The 23,153-nt window shown below is 58.0% G+C and overlaps 4 protein-coding genes across 4 annotated transcripts; 1 reads left to right on the top strand and 3 right to left on the bottom strand.

Annotated features, from left to right (window-relative positions):
- The first annotated feature begins 1,925 nt into the window (after positions 1-1,925).
- CASP9 (caspase 9) lies at positions 1,926-8,857 on the top strand. Its single transcript, XM_082295604.1, has 10 exons — positions 1,926-2,227; positions 3,149-3,368; positions 3,734-3,814; positions 4,606-4,637; positions 5,176-5,352; positions 6,040-6,129; positions 6,796-6,943; positions 7,300-7,479; positions 7,658-7,767; positions 8,393-8,857. Exons 1-10 carry the CDS (start codon positions 2,096-2,098, stop codon positions 8,483-8,485), a joined length of 1,263 nt encoding a protein of 420 aa, XP_082151730.1. The 5' UTR covers positions 1,926-2,095; the 3' UTR covers positions 8,486-8,857.
- A 1,510-nt stretch (positions 8,858-10,367) lies between these two features.
- LOC309581143 (chymotrypsin-C-like) lies at positions 10,368-11,920 on the bottom strand (the record flags this gene model as incomplete). Its single annotated transcript, XM_082295588.1, has 8 exons — positions 10,368-10,385; positions 10,486-10,638; positions 10,836-10,981; positions 11,069-11,205; positions 11,288-11,413; positions 11,498-11,595; positions 11,673-11,764; positions 11,881-11,920. 8 exons carry the CDS (start codon positions 11,918-11,920, stop codon positions 10,368-10,370), a joined length of 810 nt encoding a protein of 269 aa, XP_082151714.1.
- A 3,724-nt stretch (positions 11,921-15,644) lies between these two features.
- LOC309581142 (chymotrypsin-C-like) lies at positions 15,645-17,141 on the bottom strand (the record flags this gene model as incomplete). Its single annotated transcript, XM_082295587.1, has 8 exons — positions 15,645-15,662; positions 15,752-15,904; positions 16,057-16,202; positions 16,290-16,426; positions 16,509-16,634; positions 16,719-16,816; positions 16,894-16,985; positions 17,102-17,141. The coding sequence occupies 8 exons, from the start codon at positions 17,139-17,141 to the stop codon at positions 15,645-15,647; spliced, it is 810 nt and encodes a 269-aa protein (XP_082151713.1).
- Positions 17,142-18,686: 1,545 nt separating this feature from the next.
- Positions 18,687-22,636, bottom strand: EFHD2 (EF-hand domain family member D2; the record flags this gene model as incomplete). The annotated part of the gene is made up of 4 exons (XM_082295735.1): positions 18,687-18,821; positions 18,960-19,094; positions 19,233-19,380; positions 22,440-22,636. The coding sequence occupies 4 exons, from the start codon at positions 22,634-22,636 to the stop codon at positions 18,687-18,689; spliced, it is 615 nt and encodes a 204-aa protein (XP_082151861.1).
- Positions 22,637-23,153: the final 517 nt, after the last annotated feature.

The following is a 23,153-nucleotide window of genomic DNA, read 5'->3' as shown; positions in this document are numbered from 1 at the left end:
TGACAGTGACAGGACCCGAGGGAATGGCCTGAAGTTGTATCAGGGAGGTTTAGGTTGGATGTTAAGAAAAGGTTCTTCCCCCAGAGGGTGGTCAGGCACTGAACAGGCTCCCCAGGGCAGTGGTCACAGCACTGAGTCTGTCTGAGTTCAAGGAGCACTTGGACAACACTTTTGGGCACATGATGTGACTCTTGGGGTGTCCTGTGCAGGACCGGGACTTGGACTCGACGATCCCTGTGGATCCCTTCCAACTCAGCACGTTCTGTGATTCTGGTTTGGTTTTTTGCTAAGTCGTGTTTATCCAAAGTCAAGGACATTTTGCTTGTCTCGTGCTCTGACAGTGAGGAGGTTCACAAAGGAAACTGGGAGGGAGCACAGATGGGACAGGTGACCCGAACTGGCCAGAGGGATATTCCACACTACAGAATGCCCAGTGTATAAACTGGGGGGAATTACTGGGAAGGAGCTGATCTGGGTTCAGGAAGGGGGTCTGACATCAGTCAGTGGGTGGTGAGCAAACTGCATCGTGCATCACTTGTTTTCCTCTTTATTATTGTTGTTATTGTTGTTATAATCTACATTACTACTGTATTTTACTTTATTTTCAATCATTAAACTGTTATTTTATAAAAACATACAAGTTTTACCTTGATTCTCCTTCCCATTCCACTGGGGTGGGAGGGGAAGAGAAGGGGGGAGTTGAGCAAGCTGTGTGGTGCTGAATTTCCAGCTCAGCTGAAACCCACAAGAGTTGGCTTAGGGAATATGGGTTGGACGAATGGGTGAGGAGGAGGATCAAGGGCTGCCTGGATGGCAGAGCTCAGAGAGCCATGATCCAGTTGGAGGTCTGCATTCAGTGGCTTGCTCAAAGATGAATACTGGGTCCAGTCTTACTCAACTTGTTTATCAACAACCTGGGCAGAGCTATGGAATGTACCCTCAGCAGGTTTGGTGATGATATGGAACTGGGGAAGTGGCTGATGCACCTGAAGTTTGGGGGACTGGGTGACATGCCTGGGGGAGTGGCTCATCCACCTTGAAGGCTGTGCTGCCATTCAGCAGGACTTTGAGAGGCTGGAGAATTGGGCAGAGAGAAACCTAATGAAGCTCAACAAGGGCAGATGCAGGTCCTGCCCCTGGGGAGGAACAACCCCAAGTACCAGCACAAGCTGGGGGTGACCTGCTGGAGCAGCTCTGCGGAGAAGCACCTGGGGGTCCCGTGGCCAACGAGCTGTCCTGGAGCCAGCAGAGTGTCCTGGGGGCCAAGAGGCCAATGGGATCCTGCGGTGCACTGGGAGGAGCATTGGCAGCAGGTCAGGGAGCGACCCTGCCCCTCTGCCCAGCCCTGGGAGACACACCTGGAGTGCTGTGTCCAGCCTGGGCTCCTCAGCACAGCAGGGCCAGGGAGCTCCTGGAGCCGGGGCAGCGGAGGCGAGGAAGGGCCTGGAGCATCCCCGTGCCCAGGACAGACTGAGGGAGCTGGGGCTGCTCAGCCTCGAGAGGAGCCCCAGCTGAGAGGGGCCCTCAGCCCTGGGTGTCCCTGGCTGCAGGGAGAGCTCAGGGCAGGGCCAGACTCTGCTCCGGGGCCCGGCAGCGGCACCAGAGCACCGGGCAGGAATTGATGCACAGGAAGTTCTATCTGAACTTGAGGAAGAAATTCTTGCTGTGCGGGTGACACAATGCCCAGAGAGGGTGTGGAGTGCCCATCCCTGGAGGTATTTAAAAGCAAACAAACAAAACACCAAAACACAAAAGGACGGAATCCTGTTTCGTGTGCTCTGGAATGACCCTTCTGGACCACACCAGGGCTATTCCAGCCTGGCTCCCTGTGTGATTCTGGGACTCTAGGCGGCGGCGCTTCCGGGCAGCGAGCGGTGGTTCCGGGGCAGAGCGGCGGCTCCGGGAACAGACCGGCAGCGGCTCCGGGGATTGAGCGGCGGCTCCGGGAAGAGACCGGCAGCGGCTCCGGGGATTGAGCGGCGGCTCCGGGAAGAGACCGGCAGCGGCTCCGGGGATTGAGCGGCGGCTCCGGGAAGAGACCGGCGGCGGCTCCGGGGCAGAGCGGCGGCTCCGGCAGCGCCCAGGGCTCCGGGCCATGGAGGAGCAGCAGCGCCGGGCGCTGCGGCGCGGGCGGGCCCGGCTGGTGGCAGCGCTGCGGGTGGAGCCGCTCTGGGACCCGCTGGAGCAGCGCGGGCTCTTCACCCGGCCCATGCTGGAGGAGCTGCAGGTGGGCCAGGGAGCGGGACACTGAGCACCGGGGGTGGCCCAGGGAGGGTCCGTGTTCCCTGAGAGCCGGGGACGGGCGTGGCGGGGTAGCTCCCGCATCCTCTGAACCCAGGTGACAGGCCTAAGGGAGCGTCCCATGTCCCCTGAGCCCTGGTGACAGGCCCCCATGTCCTCTTGGGCCCAAAGAGGGAACCCATATCCCCTGAGCCCCAGTGACGGGTCTGGGGGTGGCCTCCCAAGTCTTCTCACTCTGGTGACAGACGTAGGAAGGATTGTCCTGTGTCCTCTGAAGTCCAGGGGAGACCCCAGGTCCCCTCACGCTGGTGACAAGCTCATAGGGGAACTCCATGTCCCTTTAGCCCTGGTGACAGGCCCAAAGGGATGGCCCTGTGTCCCCTCACTCTGACGGCAAAGCCTGGGGTTGGTCCTTGTGCACATAAGATGTTTGAGAACCCCCCGCACTTGTCCCTTCTTGTCCCCAGCCCCAGGCAGTGCCAGGTGTAGGGCTTTCTGTTTGTGTCCCTATCCCAATCTCGTGACACCCTTAAGGTGTTCTCGTTTCCCCCCCTGGTTACAGGTGCCAGGCCTGGGGGTGTTTTACCCCGTCTTACACACTGGTGACAGCCCAGGGGTGCCTGTTTGTCCCCAGGGTCCAGGCTGGGGGTGCTCCCTCTCCCCCTTTCCCTCTAGACCCTGCAGTGGGCTGGGTGTCCCAGTGGTGACTGTTGTTGTTGGAGGGAGGTCAGGGCTGGGGGTCTGGTGGCTGCTGAGGGTCTCTGTGACTCTTTCCACTGGGTTTTGCTGTTGTTTACCCCGTGTCCATGTCCTGGGTGCAGATCCCGCATTCCCCTGTTCAGATTGGTCAGAAGGCTGCGCAGGCACTGCATGGACACTTGTTTTTCTGGGTTTTTCTCCTCTGCAGAGTGCTGGCAGCCGAGGAGATCAAGCCCGACAGCTGATCATTGACCTGGAGACTCGAGGGAAGCAGGCTTTCCCTGCTTTCCTCTCCATCCTGAGGGACACTGGGCAGGGTGACCTCGCTGAGATGCTGATCCAGGAGTGCGAATCCCGGCCAGTGCTGCCACAGCTGCCAGACCTGCGGCCCGTGGAGCTGGAGCTGCGGGAAGAAAAACTGCGTAAAAGTCAGTGTTGAGTGTGTGAGGTGTTTTTGGCAAACAGCACCATGGGGGGTGGCAGCTGTGGGCAAGAGTCTGGAAAGTCATGATTTTTATTATCCTGGTAGAAGTGACTGATGGGAGAATCATGGAATCCCAGAATGGTTTGGGTTGGAAGGGGCCTTAAAGCTCATCTAATTCCATCCCCTGCCATGGGCAGGGACGCCTTCCACTATCCCAGGTTACTCCAAGCCCCGTCCAACCTGGCTTTAAACACCACCAGGGATGGGGCCTCCTCAGCTTCTTGGGGCAGTCTGTATGTCCTGCTCTCCAGCAGTGGAAGCTTTTGAGCTCAGACTCATCCTCTGTGTTTTTGTCCCATGTCGTTACAGATGTGACCCCTCACGAACATTTGTCTATCCCAGTCCAAGCCGAGAGTGAAAGACCTCGAATACCTCCTGTGCCAGCCCGGGGTAAGCCACATTCCAGGCTCTTCTAGAGACACAGCATGCCAAAAGCTCATTTCCAGTTGACACTGAACTGTGCTGTAAATCAAATCTCTCCTGATGGGAGAGGGTGTTTTAAAGTCCTTGCAAGGAGTTCAAGAGACAAACTGAGGCTTTCCTGGAGTTTCAATGCTGTCGGATAATTATTTATTAACTCTTATCGGAGAAACAGAGCCACTAGCGTGACCCAGGCATAACGCAGAGCAGAGAATGCTGGAGAAAAGTCCCATTATCAAGATTTACACAGCCTTTTAAAGATAAGTTAACCAGGGGTTACTAGAAATGTATATTATTTTCACTTTCCTACCAATTATTCAGTAACACGGCCAGGAACTGCGGAATTTTTTGTCCAATCATCCCAAACTACTTTTACTGCAGAATATGGAGTAGTAGAAGAAGAAGAAGGTTTGATGTTTTTTGCTCTTATCTATTTACTACAAAGAAAAGCCCAAAACCTCTAAATTTTTCACCCTGTGACAGTCTTACGTAGTAGTCTACCACCTAATTCACACCATTGTATTTTCTAGTTCCTGTTTGATCGTAGGCAGTTTTTTCCAAGGTTGGAGATTAAAACAGTGTTGTTCAGGGGAGTAAAAACCCTTAAAAACAGGCAGAGAAATATTCACGGCACTCTGGGTTCCTACACCAGTGTGGTGGGAAGGGGAAATTAATATGTGTTGGGAAAGATGTGAGCTCTAGGAGTGCAGTCTCGTTGTGGAGTGTGGTGAGCTAAATCCTGTGTCTGTTGTGTGTTGTAGGTTCAGCTGTTGACAAGAGGAGCCGTGACCTGGTTAGTATTTGAGTAGGCTGAAAGTGTTCCCTACCAGGCAAAAGCTCTGTGCCTCACAGGTGACTCAAGAAAATATCTCTGGAAGAGCTGGTTCTCATTTTGTGTTAGCCGAGCAATTGCTCCGAGGCTGTAACAGGGCTGAGGTCTCGGGGTGGGTCAGTCATTAGCCAGATCCTCCTTAAGACTACTGCAGCAATACCACAAATTCTTGGCTTCTTGTGGTGAGGTTTAATGATGATGCCTAAAAAAAATTCCCAGAAATTTCAACTTGCTGTGGGAGATGCTACAGATAAAGCAGCAGCCAGTTTCTCACAAAGGTTTTCCCCAGTTTAGTGGGTTGGTTTTTGTTCCCGGCTGCTGATGAGAACATGTGTGTGGAGGATGGATGCTCCTACCCGTCCCTAAGTGTAGAGAAATGAAAAAGCTGTGAAATGAGCCACTTTAAGGACTCCCATTCCTCACTGGCATTTTATCCTGCTGGATTAGCCAGCAAGCACTTGGAATAAGAGGGAGTTTAATTGTGACGTGTCCCTGCCAGGTTTATGAGATGAAAACGGATCCCTGTGGACACTGCCTGATCCTCAATAACGTCAATTTCTCCAGAGACTCGGGTCTCTCGACCCGAGAAGGCTCCGACATCGACTGTGAGAAGCTGGAGAGGCGCTTCAAGGCCTTGCGCTTCACCGTCCTGACGCGGCGGGATCTGAAAGCTCAGGTGAGGCTGGTTGTGTCCTGCTGACACGAGGGAGGAGAGGTGAGCCCCTGGAAACGATGGGAATGCTTTAGGGGATGTGTCTTGTGTTGGCAACACGCCGAAACCGCCCCCAGAGAAACGATGAACCACTTGCATCCTCTTATTTTATTGTTGTGCTGCAATTGCAGAAGGAGAGAGGACCTTGCACATTTTCACCCCTCTGCCTGAATGTTGAATCCAGGTTGTGATTTGTAGGGAATTGGTGAGGCTGTGTTTTTGGGATAGCTTGGACAGCTGTGTGATGTCTGTCTGTGCCATCCTTGGCTGTTACTGGAAGCGTTGGGGGAACTTGATCATCTGAAAGTAAAACGTGGTTCTCTGCTCACCCACGAGCTCCCAGTCAGAAGCAGCGGATTTCAGCAGATAAATCATGTGGAAATGTGTTTTGGTTCGTGGTGCTGTGTTGTAAGGAATGCAGAGAGGTGAGAAATCTGTGTGATTAAAGCAGCCAGTGTTACGTAAGGGCAGAGACACAGAAATACTGACCCTCTGCCATGGCTTTTGCCAGCTGTACTTGGGGCTCATGTTATCCTGTGGCAGAGATTGACCACATCCTTCCACATGGCAGCGCAATTAGAGCAGGGCCTGGCAGTAACCTGTAGCTGAGATATGGTTCAAAAAACTCTCATTGCAATGTTTTCCACCCAGGAAATTGTTTTGGAGCTGCAGAAGCTGTCACAGCAGGACCACAGTGCTTTGGACTGCTGCATCGTGGTCATCCTTTCCCATGGCTGTCAGGTGGGTTTGTCCCATCTCTCCCTTTGTTCCTTAGGTGTGGGAAGGGCTTAATTCCCTGTCCTGTGGTCTCACACAGGGTGAGAGGGAAGTTGTCTGTCAAAACCTTGTTCTGCCATCACAGTGCATTTCAAAGAGTTACACCCTTTTTCTGGGTTAAAGAAAACAGGAGCCTCTCTGGTGTAGTCTGATCCAGTGGTGCCAGTGGACAAGTGTTTCCCATTTTCAAAGTTGGGGCTAATAATTTGAACTGAAGGGAAGTCCCACTCAGCCTCATGCTATGGTCATTCAGTCCTTCCTGTTCTCCAGCTCTGACAGTGAGATGCTATTAGCACCAAAGGTTTTTTATTCCAAGTCAGTTCTTGAAGGATGAGGAGAGGCATTCTTAGGAAAATGGTGTATGGTATGTGCCCATTGTCCCAGAGGATGAAGAACTGCTTTGCTGGAGGAAGTGGGATATGAGTTGGATATAGAAGTTGGATTGCTGGGTTTTAGTGCATTTCAAATGACTCTTGGGTGTCCCCTCACCCTGATTTGGCCACAGGGATTCCCACAAATGCCAGGATTTGTTCTGGTACCTTTAGGCCATGAAGCACCTGATGGGAAAGGGGCTCCCTCGGAACTGGCCTTGCCTTCCGTGTCACTAGGTCCTGCATTTTCCTCTTGCAGACGAGCCATATTCAGTTTCCCGGAGGCATTTACGGAACGGATGGAAAACCCATTCCCATAGAAAAGATTGTGAACTATTTCAATGGGTCCAATTCCCCGAGTTTGAGAGGAAAACCCAAACTGTTCTTCATCCAGGCCTGTGGTGGAGGTGAATCTTTGTGTTGGCTCCGGTAGCGTTGGGCTGCGGAGATGTGGTCAGGCTGTGGCTTTGGCTCCCTTTCTGTTTGTCACCTGCCCCTCTCTCCAGCTGCCTTCTCACTCCAGCTGCCTCTTCTCTTCCCATGTGCTGAGAGGCTGCTCCAGCTCTTCTCACGGAATGAGGAATTTTGTATAAACCGCCAATGACTTTGACTCAACCAGTGCAGCCGAACGGCCAAAGAGCCTTATTTTGTTCTAGGGCCTTTGTCCTTTTCTTTCCCCCTCTTTTCTTAACGTTGGATGTACAGCCGTGAATCGCTTAGGTGGGATGAACGTCAGGAGCTGTCTTGTTGCTGCTTTTTTCAGAACAAAGAGATCAAGGCTTTGTAGTGGATTGTGATTCGCCTGAAGAGGAAGCTCCTGGGGGTTTTTTGGAATCGGACGCGACCCCGTTTCGGGTGCCATCGGATAACGTGGATGAGCCCGATGCCATCGCCTGTTTGCCCACACCCAGCGACATCTTGGTTTCCTACTCAACTTTTCCAGGTGAAGCAGCCTGTGCAAATCCTTTGCTGGGCATGGGGGAATTAGCAAAACAGTTGGAGCTTTGTGGCCAAAATCTGGGGCGCTTCAGGACAACATGGCTCTGTTGGAGCAGCAGGAACTCGTTGGGATGACAACAGCAGGTGGGTTTTGGCATAACATTCTTCTTCTTTCTCTGAAGGTTTTGTCTCCTGGAGGGAGAAGTCCAGTGGCTCGTGGTATGTGGAAATGCTGGACAGTGTGCTGGAGCAATATGCCCATTCAGAAGACCTGCTGGGCATGTTAGTGAGGGTAAATGTTCTTTTTTTTCCTGCTTTTTGTGGATGAAGGAAATAGTCAGGGGTGTGATCAGTTGGAGCATGGAGGCCTACACTCAAAAAAGGAGTGAGGATATTGAGCGTTGAGTTTAGGGATGGGCTAATTGGAGGTCCTGCAGAGAGGTTTAATTACAGAGAAAGTGTCTGGCCTCAATCTGCCAAAAATCACTGGAGGTTCCTCCAGTGAGGAGTAGTCCTGGCAATACAGGCTTTAATCCCTCTGAGGAAATTGCTAAAAAATGTCATGGCTTGTCCTATCCAAGCTGATGGGGTTTGGGTGCTGCTGTGAGCTTGTCCTGGGAGTGGAGGAGAACAATGCACAGGGCTATGGAACAAGTCTGGCTGATCAATGTCTTCCTTTGTGTGCCTTGTTGACTCGATATTGCCAAAGCTGGGTACAAGTGTAGGTGCCCCAGACACTTACTCTGTTCTCCATGGATAGGAGAAAAGTCCAATGTGAAGGGAGAGAGGACTTACAGAATCACCTTGTTGTTGTTTTCCCGTCATTGCGGTGCTTCTTTGGCCGCCTTGGCATGGCAGCTGTTGATTTCAAGGGGTGGGGAGAGCACCCTGTTCCTCAGCCTCTCTCCTGTTCCCAGGTGGCAGATGCTGTCTCTGCCAAGGGGAGGTACAAGCAGATGCCGGGATGTTTCAATTTCCTCCGTAAAAAATTCTTCTTCGCGTGCGACTGACACGTGGGCTCCGAGCCCCCTGCCAAGCGCTGGAGATGTTCCTGTGGCTGAATGAAATCTGTGCCCACCGCCACCCGGTGTCAGTGCTCCCCATGGATTTTGTCTGTGTGTCCAGATGTTTGTCTGGAGAAACGTGATCTGCGAGCACTGTCTTTGCCGTGGAGTAGAGATGAGATGGAGGTTGTGCTGTGCTGATGGGAAATGTTGTGGATGGAGCGGGAAGTCCCTTTCCTGGAGAGCAGAGCCAGAGGAGAGCACTTCTGCCTTATCCTGACACGGCCACGCTTGGCCTCAGAGTGTTTTTCTTTGCTGATCATCATGTTTGTGTCCTGTGCTTCCCGGGTAACTGATTGATGGTATCTGATGTTCAAGTGAAATGGGATGAGTTTTGTAGTCAGTGTTTCTAATAAATGCAATTAAAAAGCAAATCTTTAGCTGTATTCCCTTGTCTGTTGCATCTCCTCATTGCCATTTCAGTGCCTCCTGAAGGCTCCTCTAAAGTGGGAAGAGTAGGAACCTTCACTCGTGTCTGCTGTTACTGGGTCATTTCTAATGTGGCTGTGCCCGCCTATGGAGTTCCAGCAGGAAACTGATGAGGATTCATTGGAATATCAGAGCTGAGGTAAAGTACTTGAGGAGCTGCTGCAGTGATGGCTGTGGGTCAGAAATCCAGCATCTCTGTTGGATTTTGAGGAGGGAAAACATCCTTGGAGCCACCCTTGGGAGGTGCAGAGGCCTTAGGGTAGGTCTGTGCTGAGGGGTGCTTGGGGATTTCCAGGGAACCTGGGAATATCCAGTCTGCTTCTGCAGTCACAGAGTATTTCCATGCTCCTTTGGGAGCATTTCAGGTGGTTTGAAGGTGCTGCAGGAGGGAGCCAGGGCTGGCCGGAGCACCACAAGGAGGCTCCAGCTGGAGCTGGGGTGTGGCTGTGATGGCCTTGCCTGTGCTCAGGGGTTTGTGAGAGCTCATGGTTGTCTCCTTCCCCATTCCCCTTCCCCATTCCCTGTGGGGTGGAGTTCTGGGTTGCCCTGTCCTGTCTTGGCCAGTTTTGTACAGAGCACCTGGATGTGCAGGTGATCCTAGGGCTGATCCCACCTCCCCTGGATCTGTTCTCCTTTGGGAAAGGTGACCCTGCACTTTTCCCCTTGCTTATTTCCCCAGTTCTCTCACTAAGGGAGCATTGGGACCGGGGTGTTCCATGGGCACCCTGGCTGGGGTGGGGGTGACTTTGTGCAGAGATGGCTCCGCCTTGTCCCATTCCTTCTTTCCATGATGTGGACTACAGTGGCTGCTCCTTCCCCAGGGCATCCCTGGCAGAGGTGAGAGCAGAGTGGGAGCACTCTGGCAGCACAAGTGGTGGAGGGAATGTGGTGGGGCTGCAGGATGGCCCCCCAGGACCAACCCAGTTCCCTCAAGACCCCCACTGTAAATCTGCTGCTGTCAAGTAGCCCAGTACCAGCAAGATCCCCTGATCCATCCCAGGGCTAGCCAAGACACCTAAAACCTCCTGGGGTCAGCCAGAGGCCCTATAGCTCCCTCCCCTAAGTTCCCTAGAGCTCCCCAGGACCACCAGGCTGGATTCCAGCCACTCTCCCATCAAACCACCAACCAAGCCTTGAACCCTTTGTTTTGGCGATGGCCATGGCTCTTCTCCCACCTGGGAGCACCTTGTGGGATCTCTGCCCACCTTGGGCTCCCCAGGACCCTGCCCAGCCTCACTGCACGATGTCGGGGCTCTCCCCAGCACACAGGCAGAAGCCCAGGACCACAAGAACACAGCCCCCTGTTTCTGCTCCACGGCATCCCCCTGAAAGAACACACGAGACCAGCTCAGCACTATTGCCTTTATCACACTCAATACTTGTGCTCCATGCTGTGTCCTCAGTTCGCACTCATTTTCTGCCAAAGACAAGACACGAGAGGCTCATGGTGAGACCCCTGGCAGGGCAGAGGCAGCGTGGCCAACCCCCTGCATGGGGGCAGAGGAAGGGGCACCCACCTCGTTGATCCAGTCGATGTAGGCGGACACCCGGGTGAAGACCGTCGGCTTCCTGATCATGTTGCAGCTCAGGCCGGAGCCGAAGCTGACGATGCCCTCCACTTCCCAGATGCCATCGTCGCGCTGGCAGTTCAGGGGGCCGCCGGAATCGCCCTGCATGGAGAGAGAGTTTGAGCCATTGTTGCTGGGCACTTCGTCAACAACCCCACATCTCACCCAGCACCCGCCACGCCAGCTCCATCCCTTCCATCCTTCTTCCCCTGGGACCTGTGGCCCTGCACTGCTCCAGCACCGCTGTCAATCCCACCCTGGGCGGGGGGCAGGTACCACGCCGCAGTGGTGACACTCACGTTGCATCCAGAGACGACGCCGTCACCGCCGGCGCACACCATGGTGGTGCGCACGTTGCTGCCCCACCAGTCCCACTGGGAGCAGGTCTCGTAGTCCACCACGGGCAGCAGAGCCTGCTGCAGGACGTCAGCCAGGGGCCCGTTGGCTGCAAGGACAGTCACACCTCACACCCTGCACACACACCCCCTTCCTGGGGACCCCCTGGGCACCCTCCTGGGGACCCTCTGCTTACTCCTGATGCGTCCCCAGCCGGTGACGTAGCAGGGGTAGTCGTTGGGCAGGATCTTGCCAGCGTCCGGCAGGCAGGCGGCACGGATGGTGTCACTCTCCTGCACCTCCTCTGCCAGCTTGATCAGGGCAATGTCATTGCTACAGGGGGACACAGACCATGAGGATGTGGTCCCCAGCTTTGTTGCCACCCACCCACTCCCGGACACATCCCATCCCATACATGATGAGGAAGGAGTTCCATTTCTCATGGACAATTGTCTTCTCCACGCCCACGGCCACAGAACCGGGCTCGTCATCCTCACTCAGGTCCTGCTTGCCCAGCACCACACGGTAGGTCAAGGAAGAGCTGCCAGGGAGAGAGAGGGCATGTCAGTCCCCACAGATATCTTACCTCCATGGCACAGATCCCCCCCAGCACCCCAACACCCACCTGATGCAGTGGGCAGCTGTCAGCACCCACTGGGGGGCAATCAGGGTCCCGCCACAAGTGTGGTACCAAGACCCAGAGCGGCTGTACTGCAGCGAGATCTGCGAGGGCAGAGGCACAGGGTCAGAGCAGGAATGTCCCCCTCCCTGTCCCCATGCCCGTCCCTGTGCCCCCTTACCTGCCATGGCCAGCTGTGGGCTACGGCGTCTTCACCGCCCACCACGCGGGAGCCCAGCTGTGGCGGCACGGCCGGCTGGCCGCATCCGTAGGCTGTGTGGGACCCGGCAAAGGGACATCAGAGGCTGCCTGTGCCCGTGCCCAGGGCCACGGCAGGCCCCACGGTCCTGTCCCCGCTGCCCCGAGCCCTCCCCATCCCCTGCACCCACCGTAGCCCAGCAGCACGACGAGACAGACGGCTCCCAGCATGGTTGTGCTGACCAAAGGTGCTGCGGTGGGGCTGCTCACCCCTCTTATGGTGTCCGGACTGCCAGGGACCTTGGAGCGGCCCCGCCTGCCGCTGACATGTGGGGACTGTCCCACGCTGGGGGCACAGGGGCTCCTCAGCCCCATTGCCCCATCTTATCGCACTCAGCGTCCCACCTGGGAACGGCCACATCTGCCCGTTGTGTGCTGGCACCATGCTGGGACACGGCGGGGACACCTGGCCCTGCTCTTGGAATACCTCCTGGGGCACGGCTGGTGGGCAGCCCCCCACCCACGATGCCATCAGTGAGGTGCTGCCCCCAACCCTGAGCACCAACTGCCCCAGGACCCTCCCTGCCCCAGCCCGTCACTCCCCCAGGGACAAGGTGCTTCCTTTCCTGAAGTGCTCATCACCGGGTGAGTCCCTGTCAGTGTTTGTTCACCTTGTGTGCCCATCCTTGGCATGTTTGGGTGCATGTTCCTGGCTGCTGCCTTGGCTGTGGCATCATCTTGGATGCCGGTGGTACCTTCTGTACTTGGGAGAGCCTGGGGGTGTGTATGGCTGTGCCATGTATAACTATGAGGTGCATGTGTGAGGATTTGGAGGGCTTTTGCTTTGCCTTATGTTGTCATTTTAGACTGTTGTGTTTATGGTTTGAAGCTGCAGAGGTTTATTTTAGGGTTTTTTTTTTTTATCTGGCTGCTGGTGGGTGCCCCAGGGCAGTGGTGGGGGCCAATGCCCGTCTGTGGCTGGAGAAGAGCACCTGGACGTGTGCGGCTACTTCTACCAGAGGGAGCCAGGGCCACCCAAGCACCCCAAGAGGGTCCAGCAGGAGCCGGGATGTGGCTGGAATGGCCTTGCCTCTGCCCAGGGTTTTGCAAGAGCTCAGTGGCACATGTGGCCCCTTCCCCATCCCCCTGTGGTGTGAGATTCCGGGTTGCCCTGTCCTGTGTTGGCTACTTTTGCACAGAGTACCTGGGTGTATGGGTGATCCTGAGGCTGATCCCATCTCTCCTTGACCTCTTCTTCTTTAGGAATAGTGACCTTGCATTCTTTGCCTTGTTTATTTCCCCAGTTCTCTCACTAAGCGAGCATTGGGACTGAGGTGTCTCGTGGGCATCCTGGCTGGGATGGGGGTGCAGGGAGCTGGTGCTTGGCTTTGTGCAGAGATGGCTCAGTCTTGTCCTTTTCCTTCTTCCATGACATGGACTGCAGTGGCTTGTCCCTTCCTGGGACATCCCTGGTGGAGGCCAGAGCAGAGCAGGAGCACTGCAGTGGCACGGGTGTGGTGTTGGGGCGTGTGGCGGAGCTGGAAGATAGTGGGGGCTCAGGGAGAGATGGGGGAATGCTCTTTTGGGGTTACTCCATGGGCCCCACTGCTCATCTCCCTCCTCCTTGTGTTTCAGTGCTGGATGTCCCTGAGGAGAGCCCGGGATGTGGACTGGCACCGTGTGCCAGGGCCGTGCTTCCCTATGGCTCTGTGCCATCAGCATCAGGATGCTGCTCAGTGTCAGGGGAGTTTGTTCATGTCTCGCAGGTGCCCCGAGCTCTCATTTCCAGGAGTGGGTAAAGACCACTTTTAAGATGTAATTTTTATGTAAGTGATTGTATGAGTACCGATATTTCAACAGGGAAGTAAAAGTGACAAACTTCACAAAGTTTTGCTGTATTCTTTTAAACTTCCCCTTATTCTCCCGTATTGTTAAATACTTAATAATGGACACATCCTATAAAGTATATATAAGGTGTTACACATTTAACAGAAATAAAGCTTACACTTCCCTAGGTTAACTTGTAGATTTAATGTGTCAGTTATAAAGCATATGAACAGAATATAACAATAATTGACAATTAACATGTAAGTTATATATACTCATTAAACTCTATGCAGCCTTAGAGATTAAAAGTCGAGGCTGAAGTCACTTGGTTTGTTCAGATGGAGGAGGCTGTGATCAGACCTCACTGGAGGCTGCAGCTCCTCTCGAAGGGCAGCTCCGATCTCTGCTCTCTGTGACAGGGACAGCACCCGGGGGAGCAGCTGGAGCTGTGTCCAAGGAAAGACTGGATGTTAGAAAAAAGGTCTTCACCCAGAGGGACCACAACTCTCTACCTCCTCCTGGGCAAGGGGACACTGGTTGTTGGGGTGACACCCACTGCAGGGGGGTGCCCATGGCTGTCTGGGTGGGGCAGGGCTGATGCCCCAGCACAGGGGCTTGTGGCACTCTGGGGCCTTGCCCAGGGCTCTTGTGTCCACCAAACCCCCTCTGAGGATGGGACACAATGCACAGGCACACATACAACAGGCTGTGACACCAGGGTTCTGCACTCCCAGCCCCAACAACCGTCCCCATGGGACATGTGTGTACATGCAGAGGGGACAGGGGCACCCCACATTGCCCAGCTTCCCATGGACAGCCTGGAACTCTCCATCCAAGAGAGCAGATCCTGCTGCCAATCCCATGCCAATGTCCCGAGCACCTGGCCCCATCTTGCTGTGCAGAGTAGCCACCTCCACACATCATCTGACTGGCAGGCCTTTAATAGCCTTTGGGGTGATCCCTACAGTTCCTTTGCCATAGCACATTTCCTGTCCATCCAAACCATTTCCCTCTCTGCACCCTTCTTCACCTGCTAAATCTTTGGTCAGGCTGATGAGTGCCAGAGGGTCCCTGGAGAGTCCCCATGTGGCTCACACAGTGCCAGGGCTCGTGCTGGCATTCCCAGGCCCGGTGCAGGTGCCAGTGTTGCTCTCTGGGCTGGTGACGGTGCTGCTCAGCACTCCAGTGGCACCACAGCTCCTAAACCAGGCACCGTCCATCACGTCCCCCACCGAGCTTGAGGTGCTGCCGTCCGTTCCTGCTCCTTCTCCTCCTCCTCACTCCGTGAGGATCCCGGCTGGGATGATGGTGTGGTGGATGGTTCTGCTCGAAGGCTCACGGTGCAGCACCCACCCCCACCTCCTGGCCAGCCCCTTCACACCTGCTCCCACCCACACGCTGCCTTCTTCCTGAAAAGTTTCCCTGTCTCCCCCAGGGCAGCCCTGGCTCCTCCTGGGAACCCCACAGCTGGGGGTCCTGTCAGCTGCCCACTGCCCACCTTGTTCCTCCAGCCACCACAGAAGGAGATCCGTGGCATGATGCTCCACTCCTGGGCCACATCACAGGTCCTGGAGATGGAGCTGGCAGTGCCATACAGATCCCAAGGGCTCTGTCTCCAACGGAGTTCCTGCAGGCACCCCGACCCCTTCCAAACCAGTCAGACTCTATCAAGTCCTTCAAAGCCATCCTGGTTCCCTCAAGACCCCCACTGAATGTCAGCTGCCCTCATCTAGGCAGTGCCAGTGAGGTTCCCTAAAGCACCCTGGGAGCTATCAAGTGTTCTAGATTGTCCCCAAGGGCCAGCTGGGTTCCCTGGAGCTCCCCTGAACAACCTGGATAGACCCCAGCCCCTCTCCCATCAAACCTCGAGCCCCTTGGCTCAGCCACGGCATGAGGACCAGACGCATCTTGCAGGATGTACCCGACAGCCTCCCCAGAGCCCTGCCCAACCCCACTGCACAACAGGGAAACCTTCCCCAGCACACAAGCAGAACGTTGGCATCACCAGACCCAGCCCTGCATGTGCATCCCCAGCCCCACCACATCCCCCCCCAAAAAAACCAGTGAGGCCAGCTCAGCACTTCCGCTTTTATCTTGCTCAACAATTGTATCTCCACGTGCTGCGTCCTCAGTTCGCGCTCATTTTCTGCCAACGAGACACGGGGGGGGGTCATGATAAGGCCCTCAGTGGGGCAAGAACAGCCCCTGTGTGGGGGCAGAGGAAGGGGCACCCACCTCGTTGATCCAGTCGATGTAGGCGGACACCCGGGTGAAGACCGTTGGCTTCCTGATCATGTTGCAGCTCAGGCCGGAGCCGAAGCTGACGATGCCCTCCACTTCCCAGATGCCATCGTCGCGCTGGCAGTTCAGGGGGCCGCCGGAATCGCCCTGCATGGAGAGATGCTCTGTACCACTGCTCCTGGGCCAGCACACCCCTCATCCCTCCTGGGCCTCCACCACCACGGCTCCATCCCTCTCCTCCCAGGGCCCACGGTTCCGCACCACTCGGACACCCACCACGCCGCAGTGGTGACACTCACGTTGCATCCAGAGACGACGCCGTCACCGCCGGCGCACACCATGGTGGTGCGCACGTTGCTGCCCCACCAGTCCCACTGGGAGCAGGTCTCGTAGTCCACCACGGGCAGCAGAGCCTGCTGCAGGACGTCAGCCAGGGGCCCGTTGGCTGCAAGGACAGTCACACCTCACACCCTGCACACACACCCCCTTCCTGGGGACCCCCTGGGCACCCTCCTGGGGACCCTCTGCTTACTCCTGATGCGTCCCCAGCCGGTGACGTAGCAGGGGTAGTCGTTGGGCAGGATCTTGCCAGCGTCCGGCAGGCAGGCGGCACGGATGGTGTCACTCTCCTGCACCTCCTCTGCCAGCTTGATCAGGGCAATGTCGTTGCTACAGGGAGACACAGACCATGAGGATGTGGTCCCCAGCTTTGTTGCCCCCCACCCACTCCCGGACACATCCCATCCCATACATGATGAGGAAGGAGTTCCATTTCTCATGGACAATTGTCTTCTCCACGCCCACGGCCACAGAACCGGGCTCGTCATCCTCACTCAGGTCCTGCTTGCCCAGCACCACACGGTAGGTCAAGGAAGAGCTGCCAGGGAGAGAGAGGGCATGTCAGTCCCCACAGATATCTTACCTCCATGGCACAGATCCCCCCCAGCACCCCAACACCCACCTGATGCAGTGGGCAGCTGTCAGCACCCACTGGGGGGCAATCAGGGTCCCGCCACAAGTGTGGTACCAAGACCCAGAGCGGCTGTACTGCAGCGAGATCTGCGAGGGCAGAGGCACAGGGTCAGAGCAGGAATGTCCCCCTCCCTGTCCCCATGCCCGTCCCTGTGCCCCCTTACCTGCCATGGCCAGCTGTGGGCTACGGCGTCTTCACCGCCCACCACGCGGGAGCCCAGCTGTGGCGGCACGGCCGGCTGGCCGCATCCGTAGGCTGTGTGGGACCCGGCAAAGGGACATCAGAGGCTGCCTGTGCCCGTGCCCAGGGCCACGGCAGGCCCCACGGTCCTGTCCCCGCTGCCCCAAGCCCTCCCCATCCCCTGCACCCACCGTAGCCCAGCAGCACGACGAGACAGACGGCTCCCAGCATGGTTGTGCTGACCAAAGGTGCTGCGGTGGGGCTGCTCACCCCTCTTATGGTGTCCGGACTGCCAGGGACCTTGGAGCGGCCCCGCCTGCCGCTGACATGTGGGGACTGTCCCACGCTGGGGGCACAGGGGCTCCTCAGCCCCATTGCCCCATCTTATCGCACTCAGCGTCCCACCTGGGAACGGCCACATCTGCCCGTTGTGTGCTGGCACCATGCTGGGACACGGCGGGGACACCTGGCCCTGCTCTGGAAATGGGCAAGGTCCCTCCTGGTGCAGAGCTTGTGGGCAGCCCCCCACCCACGATGCCATCAGTGAGGTGCTGGGCAGCTCTGCTGCCCCCAACCCTGAGCACCAACTGCCCCAGGACACTGCCCCCCTCACACCACCACACTCCCAGGCACAAGGTCCCCTTATCTCACTCTTGACGTGGCCAAGACCAGCCAAAACCCCACAGGTGCCACAGGGTGGGACAGGCGCAGGTGTCAGCAGCACTGCCGATGGCTTTGGAGAGCCCCCACACTCCGATCAGGTCTCTGCTGCTTCCCACGCCAATGAGCCACGGCTCATCCCTGTTCAGTGCCACCATCTGCAGTGGCAACCGGGTGCCCACGGTCACACCCCACTCCCCAGATTCCTTCCCCCCACCCAAGCCCCCGCCACAGACATGCCCATCCCACAGCTGCACCCCAGCAACCAGCACTTAAGAAATATAATATTTATTTGGGATTAAATTAAAAAAAACATAACACACCCCCTATACCGCCACTTGGGGGACACTGTGGGACAGATGTGGGTCTTTACAGCCACCCACAAACACGAGAGCCTCAGTGACCAACGGCAACCACTCGTGGCCACCATGCTCATCCTGCCAGGCTGAACACAACATGAAGAAACATAATACAGCCCCATGAGCCAGCAGCTGCCTTTCTGTACGTCTTTGACCAAAATAAAGAGAGACACAGCTCCTGGGGGGCTCCATGCCAGCGGGGTGGGTGAGTGGGCACCCACCCCCCAGCACCACACACACACACACACACAGAGCCCCTCTACCAGCACCCGGTCCTTGCCATGGCTTTTATCACTGGTGTCACACATAGCAATACCAACAGACACCGAGCCAGCATGGCCACCACAACACCCATCACGGCCACCTGGGCAAGCCCCCACCCTGCAAACCTCCCAGTGCACTCACAACACACAACAGACCAGGCACAGGTGTCCCAGGGACAGGCATTCTGGACGTGGCTCCCCTGGGACTCAGCAGCAGCCACCCCCAGTGCAGCTGCGGGCAGGGAACAGGGTGGGGGGCACGCTGGGGAGGTGGGGGGCACGAACAACACCTACAGACACCACAGCAAGAGGGGAGGGGGGAGCTGGGGCTGCGCAGGCTGTGCCAGCAAGGTGGGTGCTGTGCCGAGCCCACGCCAGGATCCTGCCAGCAGCCCAGGTGGCACATGGCTCGGGCATCGCTCCCAGCACGGCTGGCACGTGGTACAGGCAGCACTGCCAGCCTGGGCACCGCTGACCAGTCCTGCCTGGCCCCGTCACTGCGTGAAGGTGGACTGCAGCTCCTTGAAGGCCGCCTTCCTCTGCTTCAGCTCCTCTGCCTGCTTCTTCTTCTCCTCCTGCTCTGCCTTGATCTCCTCCTCAAACCTGCTGGCTTCATTGATGGCTTGTGCCTGAGCATGGAAATGTCCAGCTGTGACCTCTGCCAAGCTCTCCTGCCCACCCCAACATCTCCACCTCCTGCCCACCCAGCACCAAATGGCCCTCATGCATCGTCGTCCTGCAGTGGAACCTCCTGAGTGCTGCCTCACCTTGGCCTCAAAGAAGTTCTTGGCACCTTTCACTCCCTCTGTGGAGACATCGATCTCGGAGAGCCGGGCCAGGGCGTGCAGCCCGCTGTCCTCCTGCAGCTCACCCGCTGCTGCCTTCCGGAAAATCAGCAGGAACTGTGGGGGGAGATGGTTGCATTGGCTCCCTGAAGACCCTAGAGCCACCACAGCCACTGCCCACCTTCTCACCAGCACCAACAGTGGCTGAGGACATCTCCCTGCCGGCGTGGAGCCTCCTAGCCCCCTACCCCTCACCTCTCGAAAGCTGAGCTTGCTGTCCAGGTCTTCATCCACCTCCTTAATCATGTTCTTCAGTCCCAGGTGTGTCTGTGGAGCCCCCAGCTTCTCCATCATCAGCTTCAGCTCCATCAGGTCAATGAAGCCATCTTTCCCTGCGTCGTACCTGCAGGATGGAGGCACGATCCTGACACATCACCGTGGGGTGCAGAGCCCACACAGCCTCCACAATGACCCCCAGCAGCAGACCCCTGAGTGCTCTCACACTGGCTGAGAAGCAGAGGGATCAGCAAGGCCTTGGGCACTGATGGTGTCCGGCAGCTTTCCAGACCACAGGGAAGCTGCTGCTGAACCACTAACAACCCCCTGGAGCATTCTCCAGGGTCATGCCCGTTTCCGTGTGGCACTTGGCAGAAGAAGCTGCCAGGATGCTGCCAAGCCTGCTGCCAGCTCTCTCTGCCAGGAGCCTGAGCACACGCTCCCCTTGGCTGCGGCACGGGACAACAGGCCATGGGGCTAAGCCCACCAGGCACTGCTCCCCGTGTCACCACCTCCTCCTCACTATGACACCTCCAGGTGACCCACCCTCACTGCCCAGAGCCTGTGCCATCCATGCTCCACCCCTGGCCAGGTGCCTGGGCTTGGCTGAGAGCTCTGGGCACAGCTCTGCTCACTGATGCTACCTACGGATCTCTCAGGAATGCCCTTCCTCAGACTCCTGCCTGTGGCTGTGCCACAGTCCCCTCCAGCTTCCCTGCAGCCACCCCGCTGCCTGCTCCCCTGCCCACTGCCAGCGCGCTGTGGGCTGTGCCGGCGGCACGCTGGCGTGGCACAGCAGGATCTCCATGGGGAGCCAGCACGGAGCCACGCTTTGTACGGCTCCACACGTTGTAGGTGGGCAGCTACACGCTGCACCCGTTGTGACAGAGGTTTTTTTTCTATCTTGTCACTGCAGCAGCCACGCAGAGCCCCGGCTCCCCATGCCGCAGGTCCGTGACTCATCTGTACCTTTTGTGCTGCTCTCTGCTCTGTGTCTCCAGCAGCACCTTCCTGATCTGCCAGGGACCCCAAAATGGTCCTGCTCACCCCTGCCTACTGCTGCCATCACCCTTAAAGTGGGGCTGTGGACACAGACCACACATGATTTTTGCCTCCAATACCCCTCTTGAAGCATAGGATCATAGAATCATGGAATGGTTTGGGTTAGAAGAGACTTTAAAGACCATCTTGTTCCACCCCCTGCCATCGGCAGAGACACCTTCCACTATCCCAGGTTACTCCAAGCCCTGTCCAACCTGGTCTGGAACACTTCCAGGGATGAGGCAGCCACAGATTCTCTGTGCACCCTGTGCCAGGGCCTTACCACTCTCACAGGGATGAACTTCCTCCTAGTCTCCAAACTAACCCTGCCCTCTGTCACTTTTGAAGACTTTCCCTCCTGTCCTGTCACTCCATGCCCTTGTCCAAAGTCCTTCTCCATCCTGCATCACACAAACCTTCCCTGCAAGGGGTGAGTTGCCCAGCCTGGCTTTCCCACTTCATCCCATGCAAGCCACCTCCCCAGATGCAGGGCACTTCCTTGCTCTCAATTCTCTCCTCTTTTTGGGATGCCAGCATCCTGCATCTCCCAAGGGGCACCATCTCCCCTGTGCAGACCCAAAACACTTCCACGCATCGCTTTATCCTCTACCGCCGGATTGTCACATCCCGAGGACAGTGTGGCAGGGCTCTGCTCCAGAGCATCCTTCCCTTGGGAGACCCCCCGGCTCCCAAACCTCCCCAGCGGCCCGCAGCTCCGGCGCTGCTCCTTTCGCTGCAGCGAGACGCCGCAGCTGTCAGGGCAAACACGTCTGCTCCGCACGCCGCTCCCTCGCCTGCGCGGCGCCGACACCCGCCCCGCCATCTGCGCCCGGAGCACCCTCGGCACGGCCACCCATCGCCTCCGGCACCGGGACCTGCCACTGTCCCCCCGCGGACCCCGAGCACGCTGCCCCCGCCGCAGGCTCCCTTCTGCTGCAGTGCCCGGCTCGCAGCAACCTGCGCGCCTGGCTCGCTGCCATGTGCTGGCGGTGGGTGACAGCCCCCAGCAAGGCACGGGGAACAGGGAGGCTCCGTGCACCGCCAGGGCTGCTGACAGGGTGTGCCTGCACCCTACGCAGCCCCCCAGCCTCGTGTTTGGCGGTCATTGCCTCCAGCTCCTCGCTTCCTCCACCCCCCGCTCGTGTCCGAGCGAGACCACCCAGGACGCCGACGCGGATCCGCCCCCCGGTGCCAGACGGGATGAGGGGCACTGGCATGTCGCAGCCGAGCCTTCTTTCGCCTGCACCACATCTCCGCGCTTTCCGGAGTCCCACTGTCTCCACGCCTCCCGCACAAAGCAGCCAGCGCGCCGCGGGATCCATGGGGATGCTCCGGGCTGTCCCGTTTGCCCCTGGCTACTCCCGCGCATTCCAGCGTGACCACGCTTGGAGTCACCCCGATTTCTGGCTCCCCCTGGAAATTTCCAGGGCTGGAGGTTCGCTGCCAGTTCCCCCCGTTCCCAGGGGCCGGGGGCCGAGCTCGTGCTCCGAGTCACGCTCCGCCACGCGTGGTGGCACGCAGCGAGGGCAGGGATGCTGAGGACACGCCAGCTTGGCCTCTGCGGCCCCGGGGGCTGCAAGGGTGTGGGATCCCTCGGCGATGCGGCAGCGGGAATGTGGGGGTCCCCGGTCCCCTCTTTCAGCCCCCTGTCTCTGGCCTTAGCACCAGGGTACCCTCTCATGGGGGACAGGAGGTTCTTTCTGCAAGAATTTAGGGGCGCACAGGAACGTCTCCTGCAAGGAGCTGGGGGAAGGTGTCCCCGGCACCAATCTTGTGAGGGGTTTTGGGAGGAGAGGGGTGTCCCTGGCATCCCTCCTGAGAGGGGTAGGAGGGGGATCCCTCCTGCAAGGAATTGGAGGTGCCCTGACATCCCTGCTGCACTCAGCTGGGGCGGGGGAGTCTCCGACAAGGAGCCGGAGGATCCATCCTGCAAGAGGCTGGGGTGCATGGGGGTCCCTCTCGCAAGGAATAGGGGGGTCCCGCCCCCAGGCACGGGGCGGCAGGCGCTGAGGCACCTGCCCTGCCAGAAGCCGGGATGCCGGGGGTGCAGGAACCGGGATGTCGTGGGTGCGGGATGCCCGGGGTCCCCCGTCCGCCGCGGCGCTTCCACCCGGGGACCCCCCTCTCCCTGCGCCCCACACTCACTGTCGGAAGAGCCGTTCCATGTCGCGGAGCTGCCGCCGGGAGAACTCGCGGAACTCCCCAGCGGGGCTGAAGACGCGGCGGCCGCCGCCCCCGGGCGAGCCCTCGCCCACCGCCCGCCCCGCGGGGCTGCCCGGCGCCGGTCCCGGCCGCGGTCCCCGGCCCCGCCGCCCCTCCGGCTCCTCCGCCGCCGCCGCCATGGTGCGGTGCCCGGATGGCCGCGCCGCTCCGCCCCGCTCCGCCCCGGGGCCGGGCTGCGGCCCCCGGCTCCCGTGCCCGCCCCGGGGGGCTCGGGCTGCCCGCCCCCGTCGGCGCATCGCCGTCCCCTCGGACCGCCCCGCCGGCCCGACCGCGCCAGCCCGGCTCCCGCACCGACACCGGAGGGGTCCCCTCCCCGCCGCCCTCCATCAGGCATCACCGTCCCGTCAAACCCCCTCCCCTCCACCGGCAACGCCGGCAGGTCTCATCCATCCCCCGGTGGGATCAACCCGGGATGATCCTTAGGGTCCGGCATCACCAGTGGGTCCCATAGCCTGATGGGATCCCCTCCGGACCATCTTTAGGGTCCCTTTCAACCCAAACCAACCCATGATTTCATGAATCCATAGGCTCGAAGGAGGGTAAGGGGAGTCTGGTGCACTCACAGCCACCTGTGCTATTGCCATCTCCATCCATTCCTGACCCAGAGTTTGCCAAAGGTGGCATGGGGAGGACACA

The sequence above is a fragment of the Coloeus monedula genome, assembly GCF_965178545.1.
Source record: "Coloeus monedula genome assembly, chromosome: 22".
In the NCBI taxonomy this organism is placed as follows: domain Eukaryota; kingdom Metazoa; phylum Chordata; class Aves; order Passeriformes; family Corvidae; genus Coloeus; species Coloeus monedula.
The sequence above is the reverse complement of the archived record's forward strand: the minus strand, read 5'-3'. Positions and strand labels throughout refer to the sequence as shown.